Genomic DNA, 20164 nt, shown 5'->3' with positions numbered 1-20164 from the left:
CGTTTTGTGTGTAGGTGAAAAAATATAAAGGTGAATAAAGGATAAAACTTTTGTCAAATAAGGAAATGTGGCAAGATAGATGGGACAAAAGGAGTAATACATTTCTCTTTTAATTAATAGAGGTTCAAGCCATTAGAAAAATAAATAAAAAAATATTATTGATCATTTTTTAAAAAAAATAAAGAAGAAAAAAAAAGAGTTGGCCATATAACTCCCTATATATATATATAGAGGGCGGACACAGTAAATACCTTTGGTATGTAGGAGCAGTATTTTAAAATTTTGAGTTGAATCGAGATTTCAAAAATATAGTTTTTATATAATTTGATTGTGACGAAAGACTTTTGCGCAACTATTCGCACGAAATATTATCAAGGTAATGATCTTATGAGAATAAAAAAATGAAATGCTTGATAGAAGCTAAAACCCCGCCCGTTTCTTGATCCACCATATATATATATAGAATTAGGTTATAGTCAAAATCTTACTCCCTCCATCCATAAAAAAGTGCCAATTTGAGTATCGACACAGGTATTAACAAAACTTATAAAGTTATTTTGAGTGGAGTAAAAGTTAGAGTAGGGGTAGTGCTAATTACATGGGTTAAATAAAACAGTGAATTCATTAATAGCATAAGTTGCAAATAAGTAAAAAAATAAAAGGTATGAATGTACAAAAAAGTAAACATGACACTTTTTTGTGGACAAAAAATGGGGTAAATAGGGCATCTTTACGTGGATAGGGGGAGTATAATTTTTCGTGAGAAATGAAAATAATGAATAAGTTAATATATAATATTGCATAAGATTTTCGCACCTCTAAGATTCGAACCCACGTAAATTTTTGGCCCCTCTAAGCAAATATTAGCTATAGGATTTAAAATTCTAACTTTTAAATTTCGTTTGCATTTCTCACCACATTTGACCATTATCATTTGATCTTCTTATATATATAGGTCTATTTTCTCTTTTTTATAAAATCTTAATTTAATAATAATTCTTATATTTATAGGAATAAGATCATGTAGTACCCAAGCCTTAGGTAGTATGTAGTACCAATTTTGGACCACACATTTTGTTTGTGTGACGCACCAAGAATGTGACACATGACCGAGGGTTTTCAACAGACAATCTGCGCAAGGGTAAAATAAGAATAAAAATTTTGGATATTGAACAAAGATACTATTTTTTAAGAGAGCGTTTTTGAAATAGCCATTTTGAAGAAGGAAACACAATATTTGACCACTAATTGAAAAAACACAAAATCTGACCATTTATTACGTGTAAAAACTGTTTCCCCTTTAATTAGAGCGGACCGGATTCGGATCGAATTCGGGTTTGCGCATGGGTTAGGCACATATGGCACTATTAGTGTCATATGTGCCAAGCAAAAAATAAAAATAAGTATATGACACTAATGGCACTAATATGATCATAAATACCATTCGTATGACACTAATATGACCATAAGTACCATTCGTACAACACTGAATGTATCACACTGATGACACTAATAATGTTATGTGTGCCTAACCCGTGCGCAAACCCGAATCCAACCCGAATCTGGTCCGCCTTAATTAAGGGAAAAATAGTTCTAAAACCTAAAAAATGGTCAGGTTTTGTGTTTTTTCAATTAGTGGCCAAATATTGTGTTTTCTTCTTCAAATGGCCATGTGAGTATATTGTTTCTTTTGTTATATATTTTTTTGGAATTTTGGAAGCTAGCATGTTTTTGATGCATAAAATTGCACACAAAAATGCATAACATTACACACAAAATACATTGCATTTTGCAACGATCGAGTATTTCTCGCCACCCCTCCTTCCCCACCCCCAGTCGAATATCTTTTTTTTTCAACGCTAAATGTACTATGCATAACTTTTCACACAAAACGCCAAAAAAACTAAAAATTTGATCGGGGGTGGTGGGTGGAGGGTCAACGAAAAAAAATATATGATCAATCGCAAAATGCAATGCATTTTGTGTGCAAACTTATGCATCAAAAATATGTGAGCTTCAATAAACTCAATATATATATATATATATATATATATATATATATGTATATATATATATATATATAGGGGAGGGCTAGAATAAAAACACTCTTAAGTGTATAAAATATAAATGATTTTCAGCCCTTAGATCATCAAGATCTACGGTTGATTCGTAACCCTGTTGGATGAATTCGTGGTCCTGGGTTCGAATCCCAAAGGTAACAAAAAATTATTTTTCACAATTCGTAACCATGTTTGATGAATTCGTAACCCTGTTGGATAAAATTCGTATATTAAAAAACATTTATATTTATATTTTAAGAAGTGTTTTTACCGTAGCCCTCCCATATATATATATATATATATAGGGTTGGGTTCTTGTAGTATCCAAGCTTATGGTAGTACCGTAGGACCAAATAATGTTAAGGTTATCAAAAGTATTCTCATACTGTTTGAAATCTCCTCTGGGCTTAGAGTTAATTTTATGAAAAGCTCTATCCATATCATTCACGAGGACAATCTTCATATTACCTTCTTTATTGATATCATTGGATGCAATATTGAAAGTTTTTCTTTTAGCTAGTTGGGCCTTCTTATTGGTGCTAATCATAGGAAAAAGGGAACTTTGAAAGTCGTGATTGAGAAATTCCGTAAGAAGTTATCAGGGTGGGAAAAGAGAGCTCTTTCTTTAGGAGGAAGAACTATTCTCTTGAATTCGGACTTGTCAGCTACTTTTTTTTCTTCAAAGCCCCTATGTATGTTATCAAAACTTTGACAAGAATGCAGCGAGAACTCTTGGGAGAGGAAAGGGTGGGAAAGCAAAGTAGTAAAAAGAATTGCTTAGGTTAGTTAGAATAGAGTATGATGTAGCAAATCTGATGGCAGTCTCGAGGCCAAAGATTGAATAACTTTTAATTTGGCTCTTCTTTGCAAATGGTTTTGGAGATTCGCTAAGAATCAAAATGCTCTTTGGGTGAGGGTTCTTATATCTAGATATGGGGTTGTCTCTGATGGTTATAAGACCCGACTAATGTGAATTTGGATTCTATAGGGTAGAGGGATCTGAAAAATCTTTCAAAATAGGTTGAGGGTAAGATCTTTTGCCGAAATATTTCTTTTACATTAGGAAATATGTTGTCTATTTTGTTTTAGGATGATCCATGATTGGAGAAGGGGATTCCTTTTAAAACTAAATTCAAGAATCTTATTGTTTATCTTCTATAAAAGTTTTAAGGTTGGGGAGATGGGTGTCATTAGAGACATAAAGTGGGTCTGGAACTTTGGCTAAAATAGAGCTTTTAACTTATTAGAATTTGGTGAATTTGTGGATTTGTGATATTTAGGGTGTTTGGCTGAACTTAGTTTGGAGAGCTTATAAGCTCTTGGAGCTTATAAAATGTAGTTTCATAAGAGCATATAAGTAGTCAAAGTGTAGTGCCCCAAAATATTTTTTTAAGTACAAAAATTTCTCTTCTTTAATTTATTTTAATAATTAAATTTTAAGTCTTATAAGTCGCGCCTAGATATTGCATGAGCATGAGCATTTAATCATTTCTAGCATTTATTATTATTATTATTATTATTATTATTATGAGGATATTATTTTTCTTTTGTTATAAGTTACTACATATTTTAAGCCCAAAGAATTATATTTTTATTTCAGCCCAATTCTTTCTTGGAGCCCATTGCTTGAGCCCAAAGTAATTTCTTCTCTAGAATTTTCAGCACCAATTGAAAACCCTAATTCACCTTTCCTTCTTGATAATATTAAAATTATGGAAAGATTGTTCCTTGATTAATTTTACTGCCAAAAATAAACCTCTATCTTCTAGTATAAATACCACTTCTCTTTACTATTTTTCCTCACACTCAAAACAATTATTCATAGAGCTTTTCGGCAGAGGTAAATCATCCTCCAGTTTCTTCCACAGTATTATTTTCGCACAATTCTCCTTTCTCTGTTTCTTTTGAAAACCTTTTGAAGGTTCTATTGCCATATAGATGATAGTGCCTACTAATTATTTTTTCTTTGTCAGATTCGTACATATATATGTAGACTAGTTGAGTTTTCTTTTCATTTTTTTTCTTTTAATTTAAGTTCCTACATGTATTGTATAAGTAATGTCAATTACTTTTACTACCTAAACTAATCTTGTCGCTTATTTGTTTAATAAGTTAATGTGCATATATATACTAGATGTACAATATTTTCTGTAAGACATATATATATATATATATATATATATATATATATATATATATATGTATTTAAGGAGTTATGCTTAAATATTGTGTTTTAACATATTCTGTTTTACTACATATGTTGTACTACTTAATTAAAGTATTCTGTTTTAGTTAATAAATAATTAGTGCTAAACGATTTTATTATTATATATATATATATATGTATATATATATATTTAATAAGTTGAGTATTTTTCCCTAGCACACGTTTAAGGTAAATTATATATGTGTATACGTATTTTACCAGTAAAGATTTATAGAAAAAAGTTTATCTATATATATTCATGTGCATTCATTGATTTAAATGTATCTTAATTATGATTTCATAATTTATTTTTAGGCGAGGCGCGCAAGACTTAATCTTTAATTATTTTACACGTGTCAAAGAGAAGTAAAGGTGGGGTTATAACGTTGCATTTAACATTTATCCTTATTATACGTTTTACTCAATTTATATGTGTGAGAAGCAGGCAGAGCCTCCGGGCTATGAGACAGAAAGTTATAGCCTATGGGCTATATGAGACAAAAAGTTATAGCCTACGGGTTATATGAGAAAGAAAGTTATAGCCTACGGGCTATATGAGACAGAAAGTTATAGCCTACGGGTTATATGAGAAAGAAAGTTATAGCCTACGGGCTATATGAGACAGAAAGTTATATAGCCTTCAGGCTAAGAGACAGAAAGTTATTGCTTTCGGGCAATATGAAAGAGCAGACAATTTTTATTGCACTTATATTTTGTTGTGATTCTTATAATATGGATAAATGCACCCCACTGAGTTTATTGTACTCACCCCAAAACAATATCTTTTTCAGGAGATGACTCGAGCGATGAGAGGCGGGGCGAGTGATGGTCAAGATAAAGAAGAAATAATGTTTTATTTTCAATTGGAATAATGACTCAGTTTATGATGTTTATTTACTTTTCTCAGTTGGATTTGGGTTTTAGTTATTTAAACATTGAAATCTTATTATTTTTAATCAAAGTACTTCTTTTTATTTAATAAGAAAATTGGGGCGTCACAGTATGGTATCAGAGCAGGTCTACGTTTCTGTAGACATGCAATAAAAATCTTTTTAAGAAAAATGACCATCATCGTAACCGCCACATCGCTACCGAGTGAGGTAAAAGTCAAAAGTATATTTATGATGCTTTAAGTTTTCTTGATGAAGTTAGATTTTATTTCATTTTTTTTTCTTCTCGTGTCCTCGAGATTACTTATCTAGATGTTTAGAATACGCAAAACCTGTAGAATAAGTACAGCGGTGCCAACACGTGTACAAGAATTGGGACGACGAATCTCTTAGTATCAATGAGAATTAGTACCTATCGTTGTTTTTGTCACACAACTCTTACTTTTTACTGCAAAATTTTAGATTATGGCCAGAACAAGGGGTAACAGGAGACCTCCGGCAGACGAAGAATCCGATAGCGAAGCTACTCAATCGATGGGGAATAGGAATCGAAATCGAAATGACGTTAATACGCTGGCCCACGTGCTTGCACAAGCACTGAGAGGAGTATTGCCTCAGCAACCGCATCAACCTCAAGCAGAAGGTGGAAATGGAATTAGGGCCTGATGTAACGAGGTCTTAGTTTTCCTCCCTTGTCAAACGATCTATTCCCACCGCCTTTTCCTGAGGGAAATTCTTACCTTCAAGGGTTGTATCAGCTTTTCGTAAAACCTCCTTGCGATAAACGAATGCGAAGTACTGGAATCAAAGAGTACTATAGCAAACTTGTCCAGAACGGGTAAGATACCCGACATAATTTGAGCCTCTCCATCCATCTCTTCCTGGTTCATGGCATAAACTCGTGCCTCTCCCTTGCGGGTACCATTGTTGTTGTAGTTCTGGTTCCTTCCCATATTGTTGTTGTTGTTGCCGTGATTTCTTCCACAGTTATTGTTCTTATTCCGCCAAGTCGGGACGTTGTTGTTGTTCGGGACATTCGTACTCCGTGCTTCTGGGCAGTTCATCGCCATGTGTCCTTCTTTGTGACATCGGAAGCATACGTTCTCACCAGATTTGCACTCTCCGAAATGGTAACGCTGACAACGTGGACAAAGAGGTTTGTACGGCGCCAATTCGTGGTCGTCTCCCACATTACTCCTTGGTTTCTTTTCTGGTTGGGAGTTCCTCATTTTGTCTCGATCATCCCAGTGCCTCTTTTCTCCAGTATGTTGAGGTCGAACCACAGAGTTGCCCAGTTTCAGGCGTGATGCGACTGCTTGGGCTCGTTCTAAGATTTCCAAGTATGATGTGATGTTTTGAGCTGCTAAGTGCCCTTGTCAATCACGTCGAACTAGATAGGGACCTAACTTATGATGAACACCCGATAGCCTTTTTGAATAGAAAAGTTCATGTGTTAAGAAGTTAAGAAATCCCTCTAGTCAAAGTCCAATAGAGTAGACATGATCATAGCGAGGCTACATGGGAAAAGGAAGATGGCATTAGATCTAGATACCCTCTTTTGTTTGACTCAGGTAAGTAATTTCGAGGACGAAATTTTTTTTTTGTTGGTAAGGTTGTAGTGCCCCAAAATATTTTTTTAAGTACAAAAATTTCTCTTCTTTAATTTATTTTAATAATTAAATTTTAAGTCTTATAAGTCGCGCCTAGATATTGCATGAGCATGAGCATTTAATCATTTCTAGCATTTATTATTATTATTATTATTATTATTATTATTATGAGGATATTATTTTTCTTTTGTTATAAGTTACTACATATTTTAAGCCCAAAGAATTATATTTTTATTTCAGCCCAATTCTTTCTTGGAGCCCATTGCTTGAGCCCAAAGTAATTTCTTCTCTAGAATTTTCAGCACCAATTGAAAACCCTAATTCACCTTTCCTTCTTGATAATATTAAAATTATGGAAAGATTGTTCCTTGATTAATTTTACTGCCAAAAATAAACCTCTATCTTCTAGTATAAATACCACTTCTCTTTACTATTTTTCCTCACACTCAAAACAATTATTCATAGAGCTTTTCGGCAGAGGTAAATCATCCTCCAGTTTCTTCCACAGTATTATTTTCGCACAATTCTCCTTTCTCTGTTTCTTTTGAAAACCTTTTGAAGGTTCTATTGCCATATAGATGATAGTGCCTACTAATTATTTTTTCTTTGTCAGATTCGTACATATATATGTAGACTAGTTGAGTTTTCTTTTCATTTTTTTTCTTTTAATTTAAGTTCCTACATGTATTGTATAAGTAATGTCAATTACTTTTACTACCTAAACTAATCTTGTCGCTTATTTGTTTAATAAGTTAATGTGCATATATATACTAGATGTACAATATTTTCTGTAAGACATATATATATATATATATATATATATATATATATATATGTATTTAAGGAGTTATGCTTAAATATTGTGTTTTAACATATTCTGTTTTACTACATATGTTGTACTACTTAATTAAAGTATTCTGTTTTAGTTAATAAATAATTAGTGCTAAACGATTTTATTATTATATATATATATATGTATATATATATATTTAATAAGTTGAGTATTTTTCCCTAGCACACGTTTAAGGTAAATTATATATGTGTATACGTATTTTACCAGTAAAGATTTATAGAAAAAAGTTTATCTATATATATTCATGTGCATTCATTGATTTAAATGTATCTTAATTATGATTTCATAATTTATTTTTAGGCGAGGCGCGCAAGACTTAATCTTTAATTATTTTACACGTGTCAAAGAGAAGTAAAGGTGGGGTTATAACGTTGCATTTAACATTTATCCTTATTATACGTTTTACTCAATTTATATGTGTGAGAAGCAGGCAGAGCCTCCGGGCTATGAGACAGAAAGTTATAGCCTATGGGCTATATGAGACAAAAAGTTATAGCCTACGGGTTATATGAGAAAGAAAGTTATAGCCTACGGGCTATATGAGACAGAAAGTTATAGCCTACGGGTTATATGAGAAAGAAAGTTATAGCCTACGGGCTATATGAGACAGAAAGTTATATAGCCTTCAGGCTAAGAGACAGAAAGTTATTGCTTTCGGGCAATATGAAAGAGCAGACAATTTTTATTGCACTTATATTTTGTTGTGATTCTTATAATATGGATAAATGCACCCCACTGAGTTTATTGTACTCACCCCAAAACAATATCTTTTTCAGGAGATGACTCGAGCGATGAGAGGCGGGGCGAGTGATGGTCAAGATAAAGAAGAAATAATGTTTTATTTTCAATTGGAATAATGACTCAGTTTATGATGTTTATTTACTTTTCTCAGTTGGATTTGGGTTTTAGTTATTTAAACATTGAAATCTTATTATTTTTAATCAAAGTACTTCTTTTTATTTAATAAGAAAATTGGGGCGTCACACAAAGTATTTGGATAATTGAACTTATAAGTTGGAGAGAAAATATTTGTTAGGGAGTGAAAATAAAAAAAAAGATGAAATTAGGATAATATATGATGAAAATAAAAAATTGTAGCTGAGTTATTTTTATTAAATGAGTTTTACTTATAAGATAATGAAAAATAAGTTGAGGTAAAGGAACTTATTTCTTGGAAATATTATTTTTACAACTTATAAGCTCTTTACGAGCTTATTTAGTCAAACACTTTGAAAACTTATAAGGTCCTAAACAGCTTATACGTTGTTTTAAAACGCTTATAAGCTCAACCAAACACTCTTTTATTGTGCAGGGTCTACCTCCATCCTTCTATGGATGAGTCCATCTCGTGCAATGGCCCAAACACTGAAAACTTCACAACAAAATAGGTGTATTCCCTTCTCCACAAAGCTTTGTACTTCATGGATCACATCCCGACAACCTTCAAATATATTTAATTAAAATTCATTCCTTGCAAAGTGTCTTCCTTTGTTTGATAAGCTTTTAAGGCAGAATTCCAGCAAGAAATAATTTGTTGAAGAGAGGAATTTTGCTCGAGAAATGGTGAGTACAACTGCTCCCTCAGTTATTCTCATTTGGACTCCACTGATCATTTCACTAGTGTGTGTTTTTTTCTAGATTGGTTTGGAAGTATATTTGCAATTGGTTGAAAGTTCCTCCAGTTTCTTCTTCATGACTCTGGATCATTGTTACGAGTTTGTAGAGAAAGGCGGGAATAAGGCTGAAAAATTGATGTGCATAATTATTTGACAATGTGTTTGTTGGATGATTTGGAAAGTCAAAAACAAGAGAGTGTTCAAAGATGGATGTCCTGATATTACTAGAACGTGGAGATGATTAAAGGCAACAATTCCCAAAAATTTATGTTACTCACCCATGAGTAACTTTTTGATCCCTTTAGTTGTTGTCCTTCTAAGTTTTCCTAAGCTCATTTGATGTTGTAAGCTTGTACGTTGAAGCGTTCTATGTGGATTTGATCTACTTGTATTTCTTGATATATACTCCCTCCGTCCCCAAAATAAGTTCCTCTTTGGGGACGGCACGAGTTTTAAGAAAAAATAGTAAAGTGTATTGATAGTGAAGAAAAATATATTATAATTAGTATTGGGAGTGGTGAAAAGGTGAAAAATGTTATAATTAGTATTGGGAGTGGTGAAAAAGTGAAAAGTAAGAATAAATAAAGTATTATTAGTGGTGGGGTAGTTGTCCAAAAATGGAAAGAAAGAAAGAGGAACTTATTTGGGGAACGTCCCAAAAAGGAAAAAGAGGAACTTATTTTAGGGACGGAGGGAGTATTATTTATTTTACCTTAAAAAGAAAGGGTATTAGCTTGTAAATACTAGAAATTTTTCCATTTATAAGTTTTACACCTCAACTTTAAAATTTGCCAACAAATATCTGAACTTTGATTTTTTTTTTTTTGCACCCACCGAATTTTTACCCATAAATTTTGAGAGGAAAATATGAAGTTCATAATGAAGCAAATAAGTTTGTTGTCAATGTGGTATCTAAAACATGTAATTGTAGGATATGGAATATCAATTCGACTGTCATGCCAGCAACAATTTGGGGGTAAAAATACGGCAAGTATAACATTAAAAAAAATAAAAAAATATAAAATTCAAATATTAATAATTCAAGAAGGCTGAAATCAGTTTATTCAATAAGCAGGAGCAAGGCAAATATGTTGACACTTTTAGACAAAAGAAAACACTAATAATTTTCATCTTAATTGGACAATTAGATAATCATAAAAAGCAAAACTCAAAGAAGCCCTTTCTTCACACCATTACATGTGGAACCAAGAAAGTTCCTCGCAAAATAAGGCCAGCATCGATCATATCTGCAGGTACGGCTGACTTGATCATGAAGAATGGTGTAGTTAGAGCTGCTCACTTTCCTAAAATAGCACCATTTATCACTGGTGTAACCATATTCCTGTTGAGTGCTTCCCAATCCACTCACCACCAAGTTTCCCCTCACAAGCATGGAGCCCTCGGCGTTCTGCACGTTCTTCACCCTGCTCCTCGACACACCAGAAGCGCCGCTCCTCTGCACACTCTCCTCGAACCCCAGGGTGAGGTTCGCCACAGAGTCGTAGCTCCCATCGTCATTGTCCATGTTGTCAGAGCCGTAGTGAATGCTAAACCTCCTTTCCGCATTGGCAGAGTGGAGGGAGGGGCGATCAACATCAACACTTGTGTTGAAGGTGATGACCTGATCAAGAACCTGCTTGTTCCCATCATTCCCCATACCCATCCAGCTCCTGTAACCGAGCTCCTGCAGCGATGTGGTCGTCACCACCCCGTGAGACGACATCACCATTCCGCTCGAGATTATGGAACGGGTGGCGTTGGTGACGAACACGCCGTCTAAGCCTGTGAAGTTGGAGAATGCGGAGAGGGAGAGGTGCGAGGCTCTGTGCTCCAACAACTTCCCCTGCGTCCTCGCACTCTTCCCGTCCAACCATAGATGCAAATTCGCATCAATGTACCAAACATTCAAGGCGTTGGTCACGCTAAATGCAAGATTGTGAGCCTCTCCATCCAATAATCTCCCCAAGAAAGGGGTGATCTCAATGTCGTAAGTGGGGAGGTCGAAGGAGCCGATGCCGGTGATCGGCCGCCACAGAAGGGGGTTCACTCCGCCGGTGTAGATCACAGTGAACGGCCAGACAGCGCCCACAACGGCGCCGTCTAAGCTCACAACAACCTCCCTGAACGGCCCGTTCCCGGGCAGGCCAGTTAGGTTATTGGCGGAGATGTAGTCATTTGGGGGATTCCCATACCAGAATTCATCGTTTTCATGAAATGAGACATAAACCTCCAACACGGCTCTGTAAGTATTTACAGGAATCGTGAATTCCTTCGACTCCACATGTATTGAATTCTGGATTTCGAACCACAATCCGTCATTCAATGGCAGATTCCTCGAAATGGGCAGGATCAAATCCGCCCCGGACCCGGAGGCGGCGCCCGTTTCAGCAGGGTAAAAGTGGAGTGAGATATTAACATGGTAAACGCCGGTGTAAGTGGAATCAACGATATTTCCCAGAAAAACAGCGAGGGTTTGATTGGTGGTGAGCAGAGAAGAGTACCTGGTGATGTCCTTCTTCACCGTCCAAACAATGCCGGTGGCCGTGGGCTCGGCAGTGCAGCTGCGGAGGACTTCGACGCCGCCGATCCACACGCCGAAGATTCGGTCGAACTGCCTGCCCTTGCACGTCGCCGTCCACTCAAGGACGATTTTCTCGAAATTTTGAGACGGGCAGTCCGACGGCGGCTTGAAGTCCGCGAGGACCGGCGGCTGGCCGTAGGTGGCGGCGAAATCATGCTGGAGGAGCAAATACGAGCAGGGTTTGGAGGGGGGGAGCGCGATGGGTTTGGTGACTTCGAAGTAGACGGTGGGAGTGGGAGGAGGAGCGTCGGCTGCGGATGATGAGGTGGACTCGAAATCGGGCAGTGATCTGAATAGGGTTGTTGTGCGGTGGAGGTTGGCGGCGGCGTAGAGTGACAGTGGGTGGAGGAGTGTTAGGCTGAGGAGGAGAGAGAGTAGTACAGTGGAAGCCATTCGTTTAGAATTGGGGCACTATTATTGCTTTTATTCAAATTGGAGTGAGAAACAATGCATTATTGTTGGAGTTGGTGAGCATCGGATTATCCAAATCCAATATTCACCATTTTTGGCGTTGCCGTCGATTTTATTATTCCCTCCTATCATCAAATATCTTGATACTCCCTCCATCCACAAAGTATTATCCCATTTACTGTTCGGCACAGATTTTAAGAAAATTGATAAAGTGATTGTGAATAAAATATAAGGGTAGTTGACTAAAATGATAAAGGTAGTTAACTAAAGTGTTAAAGGTATTGTGTGATGGGTCCACTAGTAATAAAGTGTAATAAAATAGAATATAAAAATGAAATAAGTTATTGTATGGTGGGTCCATTAATGGCAATTGATGGTAAATAAATGAAAGAAAAAAGGGTGTAGTGGTACAAAAAACAGAGTAGGGCATTACTTTGTGGACAAGGAAAAATGAGTAAGTAGGGCAATATTTCATGGACGGAGGGAGTATTAATTTTTAAAAATTTAGTCGTATATTTTATGTACATTTACTTTAAAAAATCAGTCTGAGAGCATCTCCAATGATTCACTCTACATTAGAATAAATTTCACTCTATTGTAGAATGAAATGTAGAGTAATTTTATTTTGCTCTCCAGCAATCAACTTTATATTTCACTCTATAATGAAATATTCTATTTTGATACTTTCAATTATTATTAAATTAATCTTTTTATATACCTCTTCGTTCCATTAAAGTTGACCACATTTCCTTTTTAGTTTGTCCCACTATTCTTGGCTACTTTCTAAAAGAAGGAAAAAATTAGACTTAATTAAAGCCACTAATTAACTCACTAACCAAACCCTAATTCTAACCTATTAAACACATACACACACACTATTCACACACAAACACACAACAGCAGCTTTCCCTTCTCTCTTTCTTTTCCAACAAACACAACAATTGCAAATCGACTTTGAAAAACTCCAAATGCACGTTTCACATCTTTTCTACACAACCTTGTCTCGCAGAACGTGGTTCATGAATAGTTTGCACAAGTGTGGACCATTTCAGATATATTCCGTCAGCTAAATAATAACACACACTATACTTTTTTTCCTGTATTACATAATATGCAGATGGAGTGATACCTCTAGCAAGCTCATTGAAAAGATGAGATCTTTTCAAGACATTAATATCATTATTGGACCCTAGCATACCAAAGTATGAATGCCATATCCAAAGATCATATCGGCAATAATTTCAAGAATAATCGTGGGAGATCCATTACGAACTGCATACGAGCCTGCCCAAGCAGTTGGACAATTTTTCCACTTCCAGTGCATACAATCTAGACTACCTAGCATTCTTGGAAAATCACGTTGTTGATCAATATATAGTAGTCTAGCAACATCACTAGAAGTAGGAGATCTAAGATATTGACTTGAAAATATTTCCACAATTGCACGACAAAATTTCTTGACACATTTAAATGCAGTAGAGTCACCAATGTTGATGTACTCATCATGTATGCCAATATCCGAAATGCAGCGGTTATTTTTTGCAATGTGGACAAGCCCAGTCTACCAATGCAATCTCTTCCTTGCTGAAAGTAACTATTATGATTTTTTACAGCATCAACAATACGAAAGAATAAATTTCGAGACATTCGTAACGTCTACGAAACATTTCTTCATTAAATGTTGAATTTTCATAAAAATAATCGTTCAACAGATGTTGGGCAACTGCTTTTCGATCACGATGGATCATCATACGACCAGGAACTGAGCCTCTGTGGATTGTTGTAGCATTTTGATTTTCAATAAGGCTTGCTACAATGAAATTATTTGATAAAATATGTTGAGACATCAGTTGATGTTCAACATCACATTACGAACTGCATACGAGCCTGCCCAAGCAGTTGGACAATTTTTCCACTTCCAGTGCATACAATCTAGACTCATAGCATTCTTGGAAAATCACGTTGTTGACCAATATATAGTAGTCCAGCAACATCACTAGAAGTAGGAGATCTAAGATATTGACTTGAAAATATTTCCACAATTGCACGATAAAATTTCTTGACACATTTAAATGCAGTAGAGTCACCAATGTTGATGTACTCATCAGTGGCATCTGCAGGTAGCCCGTATGCCAATATCCGAAATGCAGCGGTTATTTTTTGCAATGTGGACAAGCCCAGTCTACCAGTGTAATCTCTTCCTTGCTGAAAGTAACTATTATGATTTTTTACAGCATCAACAATACGAAAGAATAAATTTCGAGACATTCGGAACGTCTACGAAACATTCCTTTATTAAATGTTGGATTTTTATAAAAATAATCGTTCAACATACGTTGGGCAGTTGCTTCTCGATCACGATGGATCATCATACTATCAGGAACTGAGCCTCTGTGGATTGTTGTAGCGTTTTGATTTTCAATAAGGCTTGCTACAATGAAATTATTAGACAAAATATGTTGAGACATCAATTGATGTTCAACATCACATTACGAACTGCATACGAGCCTGCCCAAGCAGTTGGACAATTTTTCCACTTCCAGTGCATACAATCTAGTCTCCTAGCATTCTTGGAAAATCACGTTGTTGACCAATATATAGTAGTCTAGCAACATCACTAGAAGTAGGAGATCTAAGATATTGACTTGAAAATATTTCCACAATTGCACGACAAAATTTCTTGACACATTTAAATGCAGTAGAGTCACCAATGTTGATGTACTCATCAGTGGCATCTACAGGTACCCCGTATGCCAATATCCGAAATGCAACGGTTATTTTTTGCAATGTGAACAAGCCCAGTCTACCAGTGCAATCTCTTCCTTGCTGAAAGTAACTATTATGATTTTTTACAGCATCAACAATACGAAGGAATAAATTTCGAGACATTCGGAAATGTCTACGAAATATTCCTTCATTAAATGTTGGATTTTCATAAAAATAATCATTCAACAGGCGTTGGGCAGCTGCTTCTCGATCACGATGGATCATCCTACGACCAGGAACTGAGCCTTTGTGGATTGTTGTAGCATTTTGATTTTCAATAAGGCTTGTTACAATGAAATTATTTGACAAAATATGTTGAGACATCAGTTGATGTTCAACATCACATTCATTGAGTATACCTTCAATCTCATCATTAGATGAGCTTGAAGAAGAAAATATATAAGAAGAGCCAGCAGCATGATAATTCATATTTTATTTTTTCTTCTTGACGAGTAAAATTGATAAGATAGGTCTACAGATTATGAGAAGCGCATACTTTTTATATAATAAAATTTATTCAAAGAAATCTTATCTTGTCTGCATACTCCTGCAAGGCTGCAACTATTACCTCTCTTGCAAATCTTATTGTGACACCCAAATCCAATTTAATTTTAAAAGAAAACGCACGCGGAAAAATCATGACTATAAATAGATATTTAATGTGAAAATAAAGAAATAAATATTTTATTAAAACACTTTAATCAACATAACATTTTTAAGTATAGCTAAATTCAAAATATTTGATTTTAGCTACGCGTCTCCGGTCTTTAAAACCTGAAGATGTTAAATATGAGATAAGCATACAGAGTACACTCAGTGTGGGAACATGCAATAATTGTCCACGTTAATAAAACGGTAACACATATGGTCATTTCATATATATCCTCAATATTCGCACTGTGGCAATCCAAGGACTTTAAAGTCCCGGACCCTATTTACGGGCCCCTGGCGACATCCTCAAAATATACCTCAAATCGCATTGTGGCAATCCAAGGACTGTGAAATCCTGGACCCTATTTACGGGCCCCTAGCGATATCCTCAAAATATACGTCATAACACATATGGTAAACACATATTATTAAAATGGACAAGAATTAACCACAGCATGTACTGAAATAAATCTCACACCCGAGACTTGAACTTCAACTTGAAGGCTAACTTTGAGAAATTCAATCAAAATTTACGTCCTAGTCGCGCCGCACCTAGTCAGATAAATTCATATAATAAAACATAAGAGCCTTGAACTTTAAAAATAATAATAGTAGTAGTTTAAATCATAAAATCATTTGAAATCATTGGTCTAATAAATTATAAAAGAACTTTTATAAAAAAATTTGAACTCAATATTTAATTAAAATTAAATTTAAATTAATAATTCAAGTCCAAATATAATAGGAATGATGTCCTTTATAAAATGATATGCAAATGCAAGTCCATTTGATAATTAAAAAGAGCCCAACCATTTAATAAAATTAAGCCCAATTTAAAGCCCATTCTTCCCTTCACCCTAATTTAATACCCACTTTGACTTCTACACCCATCACACACACACAACTCACGCACACACCCTCTCTTCTCCCTCTCAGCCGCTCACTCTCTCTCGCTCTCTGCGCCCTCCTGCCGCCGCCACCGGACGGCAGCGCCGTCCCGGAGGCCGGCGGCTCCGCCTCCTCTCTCCTTCCCTTCGACCTCTCTCCTTTACTCACCTCTAGTCTCCCTCTCACTCTTCCCCCACCGCACCCGACAGCAGCGTCCACCCTTCTCCGGCGACAATCGCCGCCAGCCACCACCCTCTCTCCCTTTTTGCCGACAGCAGCGGCCGTCATTGCCGCTCCCGGGTTGACAGCAGCTGTCCCAGCCACCTCTTCCCTCGACCGGACAGCACAGCAGCGGCCGAGACCGTGCCGCCGCCCCTGTCTCCTCCCTCGCCGCCCCTGCTTCTCTCCGCATGCGCCACGGCGGCGTTGTCTGCCTTCTCCCCTCTTTTCTATTTTTATTCCTCTTCCCACTTATTCCATTTCCTTTTTCCATGTAATTAACAAGATTCATTCTATTTGATTATGCATATGCTGTGTAATGGTTTTCCAAAAGAAACATTTTTTTCTAAATAAAACAAGAAATTTTGAGAGTTTCTGGCAATATATTGTGTCTGCATAGGAAAAAAATTGAAGAAAATAGCCATGATGAATTAAAAGGAACTTTTGTTTGTTTTTGAAAATAATAAAGTTTACCTTTTGATGCCTGCACTGGAAAGAACAAATGGAAATCAAGGAAAAAAAATGAGAATCAAAGTTTGCTGCGTTTTTGTCAATTTTTTCGGAAATGAAATGACGAAGGCGGTAGCAGAGATAAATCTGATAAAATGAAATGGTGAAGGCGGTGGAAGAGATAAATCTGATAAAATTGATACGGATGATATTTGGCTCAAAACATGGCTGCAGCAAAGTGAAACATGTGGACTTATTTTTAAATAAAAAAAAAATCAATTAAAATTGCTGCTCAAGATAAATTCGAAAATCTATGGGCTTGTGTAGCTAATTTAAAATTTTTAGTCCAATATTAAAATAAAAGGGCCCAACACATAAAATTATATAAATATTTTATCTAAGGTTCAAATTTTTCATTAAAATATTAGAGAATACATTAAAATTTATAAATTTATTCATCTAACTAGGGGCGCGACTAGATAAAATTCATAAACTCGACTTATAGATATATATATATTAATAACTCGAAACTTTAAAAATTTTCAAATAAAAATTACAAATGAAATAAACGGTTTTGGGCTGTGACACTTATCTTTCCAATAATAAATATCCACCGTCTATTTTGATTTTCATTAAATCCCCACCATCCATTTATTATCTATTCTGCAACTTTATAACATCAAATCTGCACCATATATTTTATATCTTATGTATAAATTTGAAAGAATAAATCTTTACCATTCGTTATCATTTCCATTAAATCCTCACCATCCATTTATTATCTATTCTGCAACTTTATAACATCAAATCTACACCATGTATTCTATATCTTATGTACAAATCTGAAAGAATAAATCTCTATCATTCGTCACGATTTCCATTACATCCTCACCATCCGTTTCTTTATCTTTTCTATCATTCAACTATATCTTATGGTTAGGCCGGAATCTCTGAAGTTGTCTCACTTCCGTTCCCACACAGCTCCTTTTTAGACGAGTACTCTTTTTCCCTTTTAAGGATTTTCCGACCAGGTTTGCCTTAAAAGGGTTTTAATGAGGCTCGGCCCTTAGTTTGTTGTTTGTGCACTCAAGGGTTCTTGGTTCTTTTTTCTCTTTCTCCTTTTAATAAAATTTAATTTAATAATAACATCAAATCTGCATCATGTATTTTATATCTTATGTACAAATTTGAAAGAATAAATCTCTATCATTCGTCACGATTTTCATTAAATCCTCACCATCCGTTTCTTATCTTTTCCGCAACTCTACAACATCAAATATGTACTATTCATTTAAAGTTCTTTAAATCTGCATCATCCATTCTATATCTTATGTACGAATCTGAAAGAAAAAATCTATGCCATTCATTACGATTTCCATTAAATCCCCACCATTCATTTCTTATCTTATCTGCAAATTTTCACAATTTAATCTCTATAAGTATGCTCTACGATTTGTATACTTCCACACACAATCTAAGCTTTTATTTCTTGTTTTTGTCTTTTTTATTTGTTTGTTATTCTGCCTTTCATGTCTTCTTCTCGACAGCCTAATTACACAATCGATGAAGATAAACATCTTTGTCGTGTGTAGATGGATCTATCCCAAGATAGTGAAACAAGAATATATAAAAAAAAAATGGTTTTTGGAAAGAAATTTTGAAGGTATATAACAGTGAAAAACCTTCTCCATATATTCCTGATCGAACCAAAAGATCGATTGAAACTCGTATGCAAGTCATTATGAGTTCTCTTTCAAAATTCTAAGGATGTGTGCAACAAATCGAATATCTAAATCCAAGTGGAGCTTCTGAAAAAGATATTGTAAGTAGTTATTTATTTTTACAATTGACTTAACTATTTAATTGTCGTGCTATTGCTAACATATGTTATTTATTATTCAGTTTGATCGTGCAAAACAATTACTAACGGAGGATCCAAGATATAAGAAAGGATTCAAGTTTAAGCATGTCTGGCCCATTATAAAAGATTTTGTGAAGTTTGATTGTACTTCACAAAGGTCTTCATTTCAATCAGAAACAACACCAGAATCTCCTATCTCACCTGATGGTTTGTCTTCTTTTAGTATCAATTTAAGTGATGGTAGTGGTAGTGGTTCAGGACCAATACAATGCCAAGAGGAAAAAAATGCGAAGATAGGTTTGGTATTCTAAAAGCAATTGATCAAGGAAATAAAAGACTTGAAGAAATAATGGATAACTCATCCACAAAAAAAGATCAGATCATGCAACTACAACTACAAAAGATTGAAGAAATAAAACAAGCTCTTGCATTTCGTAAGTGGGAAGCAGATAATAAAATTTTGATGATAGACACCGACAATATTTCTGATCCCATTCGACGGGAGTACTTCAAACAAGAACAAACAAGAATCATAATGAAAAGATAAGACGGTTTAGGTTCAAGCAATGCTTTCAACATGTTTGGTGATGAATTTCAAAATTTTAGCGGATCTGGAAGTGATGCTGGAGGATCTGAAGGTGATCTTGGACCTTACTAGGATTGAATGTATTGTTAATTTAATGTTATTGTATTTCTATTTCTTGTACTTTTATGTTATGATATTTTTGTGTTGTTGTAATTTTATTATTATCGTAATTTTGCATTATTCTATATAGGGCTGGGAATCGGGTCGGGTTCGGGTACCCTACCCGAAAAAATCGGGTACCCGAACCCGAAAATACCCTAAATTTGCTACCCGAACCCGAACCCGAAATTGAAATCGGGTACCCTAATACCCGACTCGGGTACCCGAGTCGGGTATTCGGGTACCCTAAATTACCCGATAATGAAATTCAACCCAAAATCGAGCCAATTCAGTCGAAATTCCCAGCCCAAAATCGAGCCAATTCAGTCGAAATCAACCCAAAATTCCACCAAAATTCAACCCAAAATCGAGCCAATTCAAAGCAGATCAAGAAAGCTCAAATGAATTCAGTCGAAA

The 20164-nt window shown here is 35.3% G+C and overlaps 2 protein-coding genes and 1 long non-coding RNA gene across 3 annotated transcripts; all 3 read right to left on the bottom strand.

Moving 5' to 3' along the window:
• Window positions 1–5721: 5721 nt before the first annotated feature.
• On the bottom strand, window positions 5722–6385 carry LOC131025818 (uncharacterized). The gene is made up of 2 exons (XM_057955607.1): window positions 5897–6385; window positions 5722–5787 (listed from the first exon to the last, which is right to left on the bottom strand). The coding sequence occupies exons 1-2, from the start codon at window positions 6383–6385 to the stop codon at window positions 5722–5724; spliced, it is 555 nt and encodes a 184-aa protein (XP_057811590.1).
• A 3886-nt stretch (window positions 6386–10271) lies between these two features.
• LOC130986901 (peptide-N4-(N-acetyl-beta-glucosaminyl)asparagine amidase A) lies at window positions 10272–12330 on the bottom strand. The gene has a single exon (XM_057910442.1). It carries the CDS (start codon window positions 12207–12209, stop codon window positions 10404–10406), a length of 1806 nt encoding a protein of 601 aa, XP_057766425.1. The 5' UTR covers window positions 12210–12330; the 3' UTR covers window positions 10272–10403.
• Window positions 12331–14854: 2524 nt separating this feature from the next.
• On the bottom strand, window positions 14855–17434 carry LOC130986900 (uncharacterized). Its single transcript, XR_009089473.1, has 2 exons — window positions 17226–17434; window positions 14855–16196 (listed from the first exon to the last, which is right to left on the bottom strand). It is a non-coding gene; the product is annotated as an uncharacterized LOC130986900 (long non-coding RNA).
• Between the last annotated feature and the right edge of the window lie 2730 nt (window positions 17435–20164).

This window comes from Salvia miltiorrhiza, chromosome 5, assembly GCF_028751815.1.
Source record: "Salvia miltiorrhiza cultivar Shanhuang (shh) chromosome 5, IMPLAD_Smil_shh, whole genome shotgun sequence".
Taxonomy (NCBI): Eukaryota; Viridiplantae; Streptophyta; class Magnoliopsida; order Lamiales; family Lamiaceae; genus Salvia; species Salvia miltiorrhiza.
Note: the sequence above shows the minus strand (reverse complement) of the source record. Positions and strands in the feature narration are given on the sequence as shown.

Excerpts from the sequence above, each read along its gene's own strand:
- LOC131025818 (XM_057955607.1), bottom strand. The coding sequence starts at position 6,385 with ATGAGGAACTCCCAACCAGAAAAGAAACCAAGGAGTAATGTGGGAGAC. Across the intron at positions 5,788-5,896 it reads AGCTGATACAACCCTTGAAG|GTTGATGCGGTTGCTGAGGC; the intron begins GTAAGAATTTCC and ends CTTCTGCTTGAG.
- LOC130986901 (XM_057910442.1), bottom strand. The coding sequence starts at position 12,209 with ATGGCTTCCACTGTACTACTCTCTCTCCTCCTCAGCCTAACACTCCTC.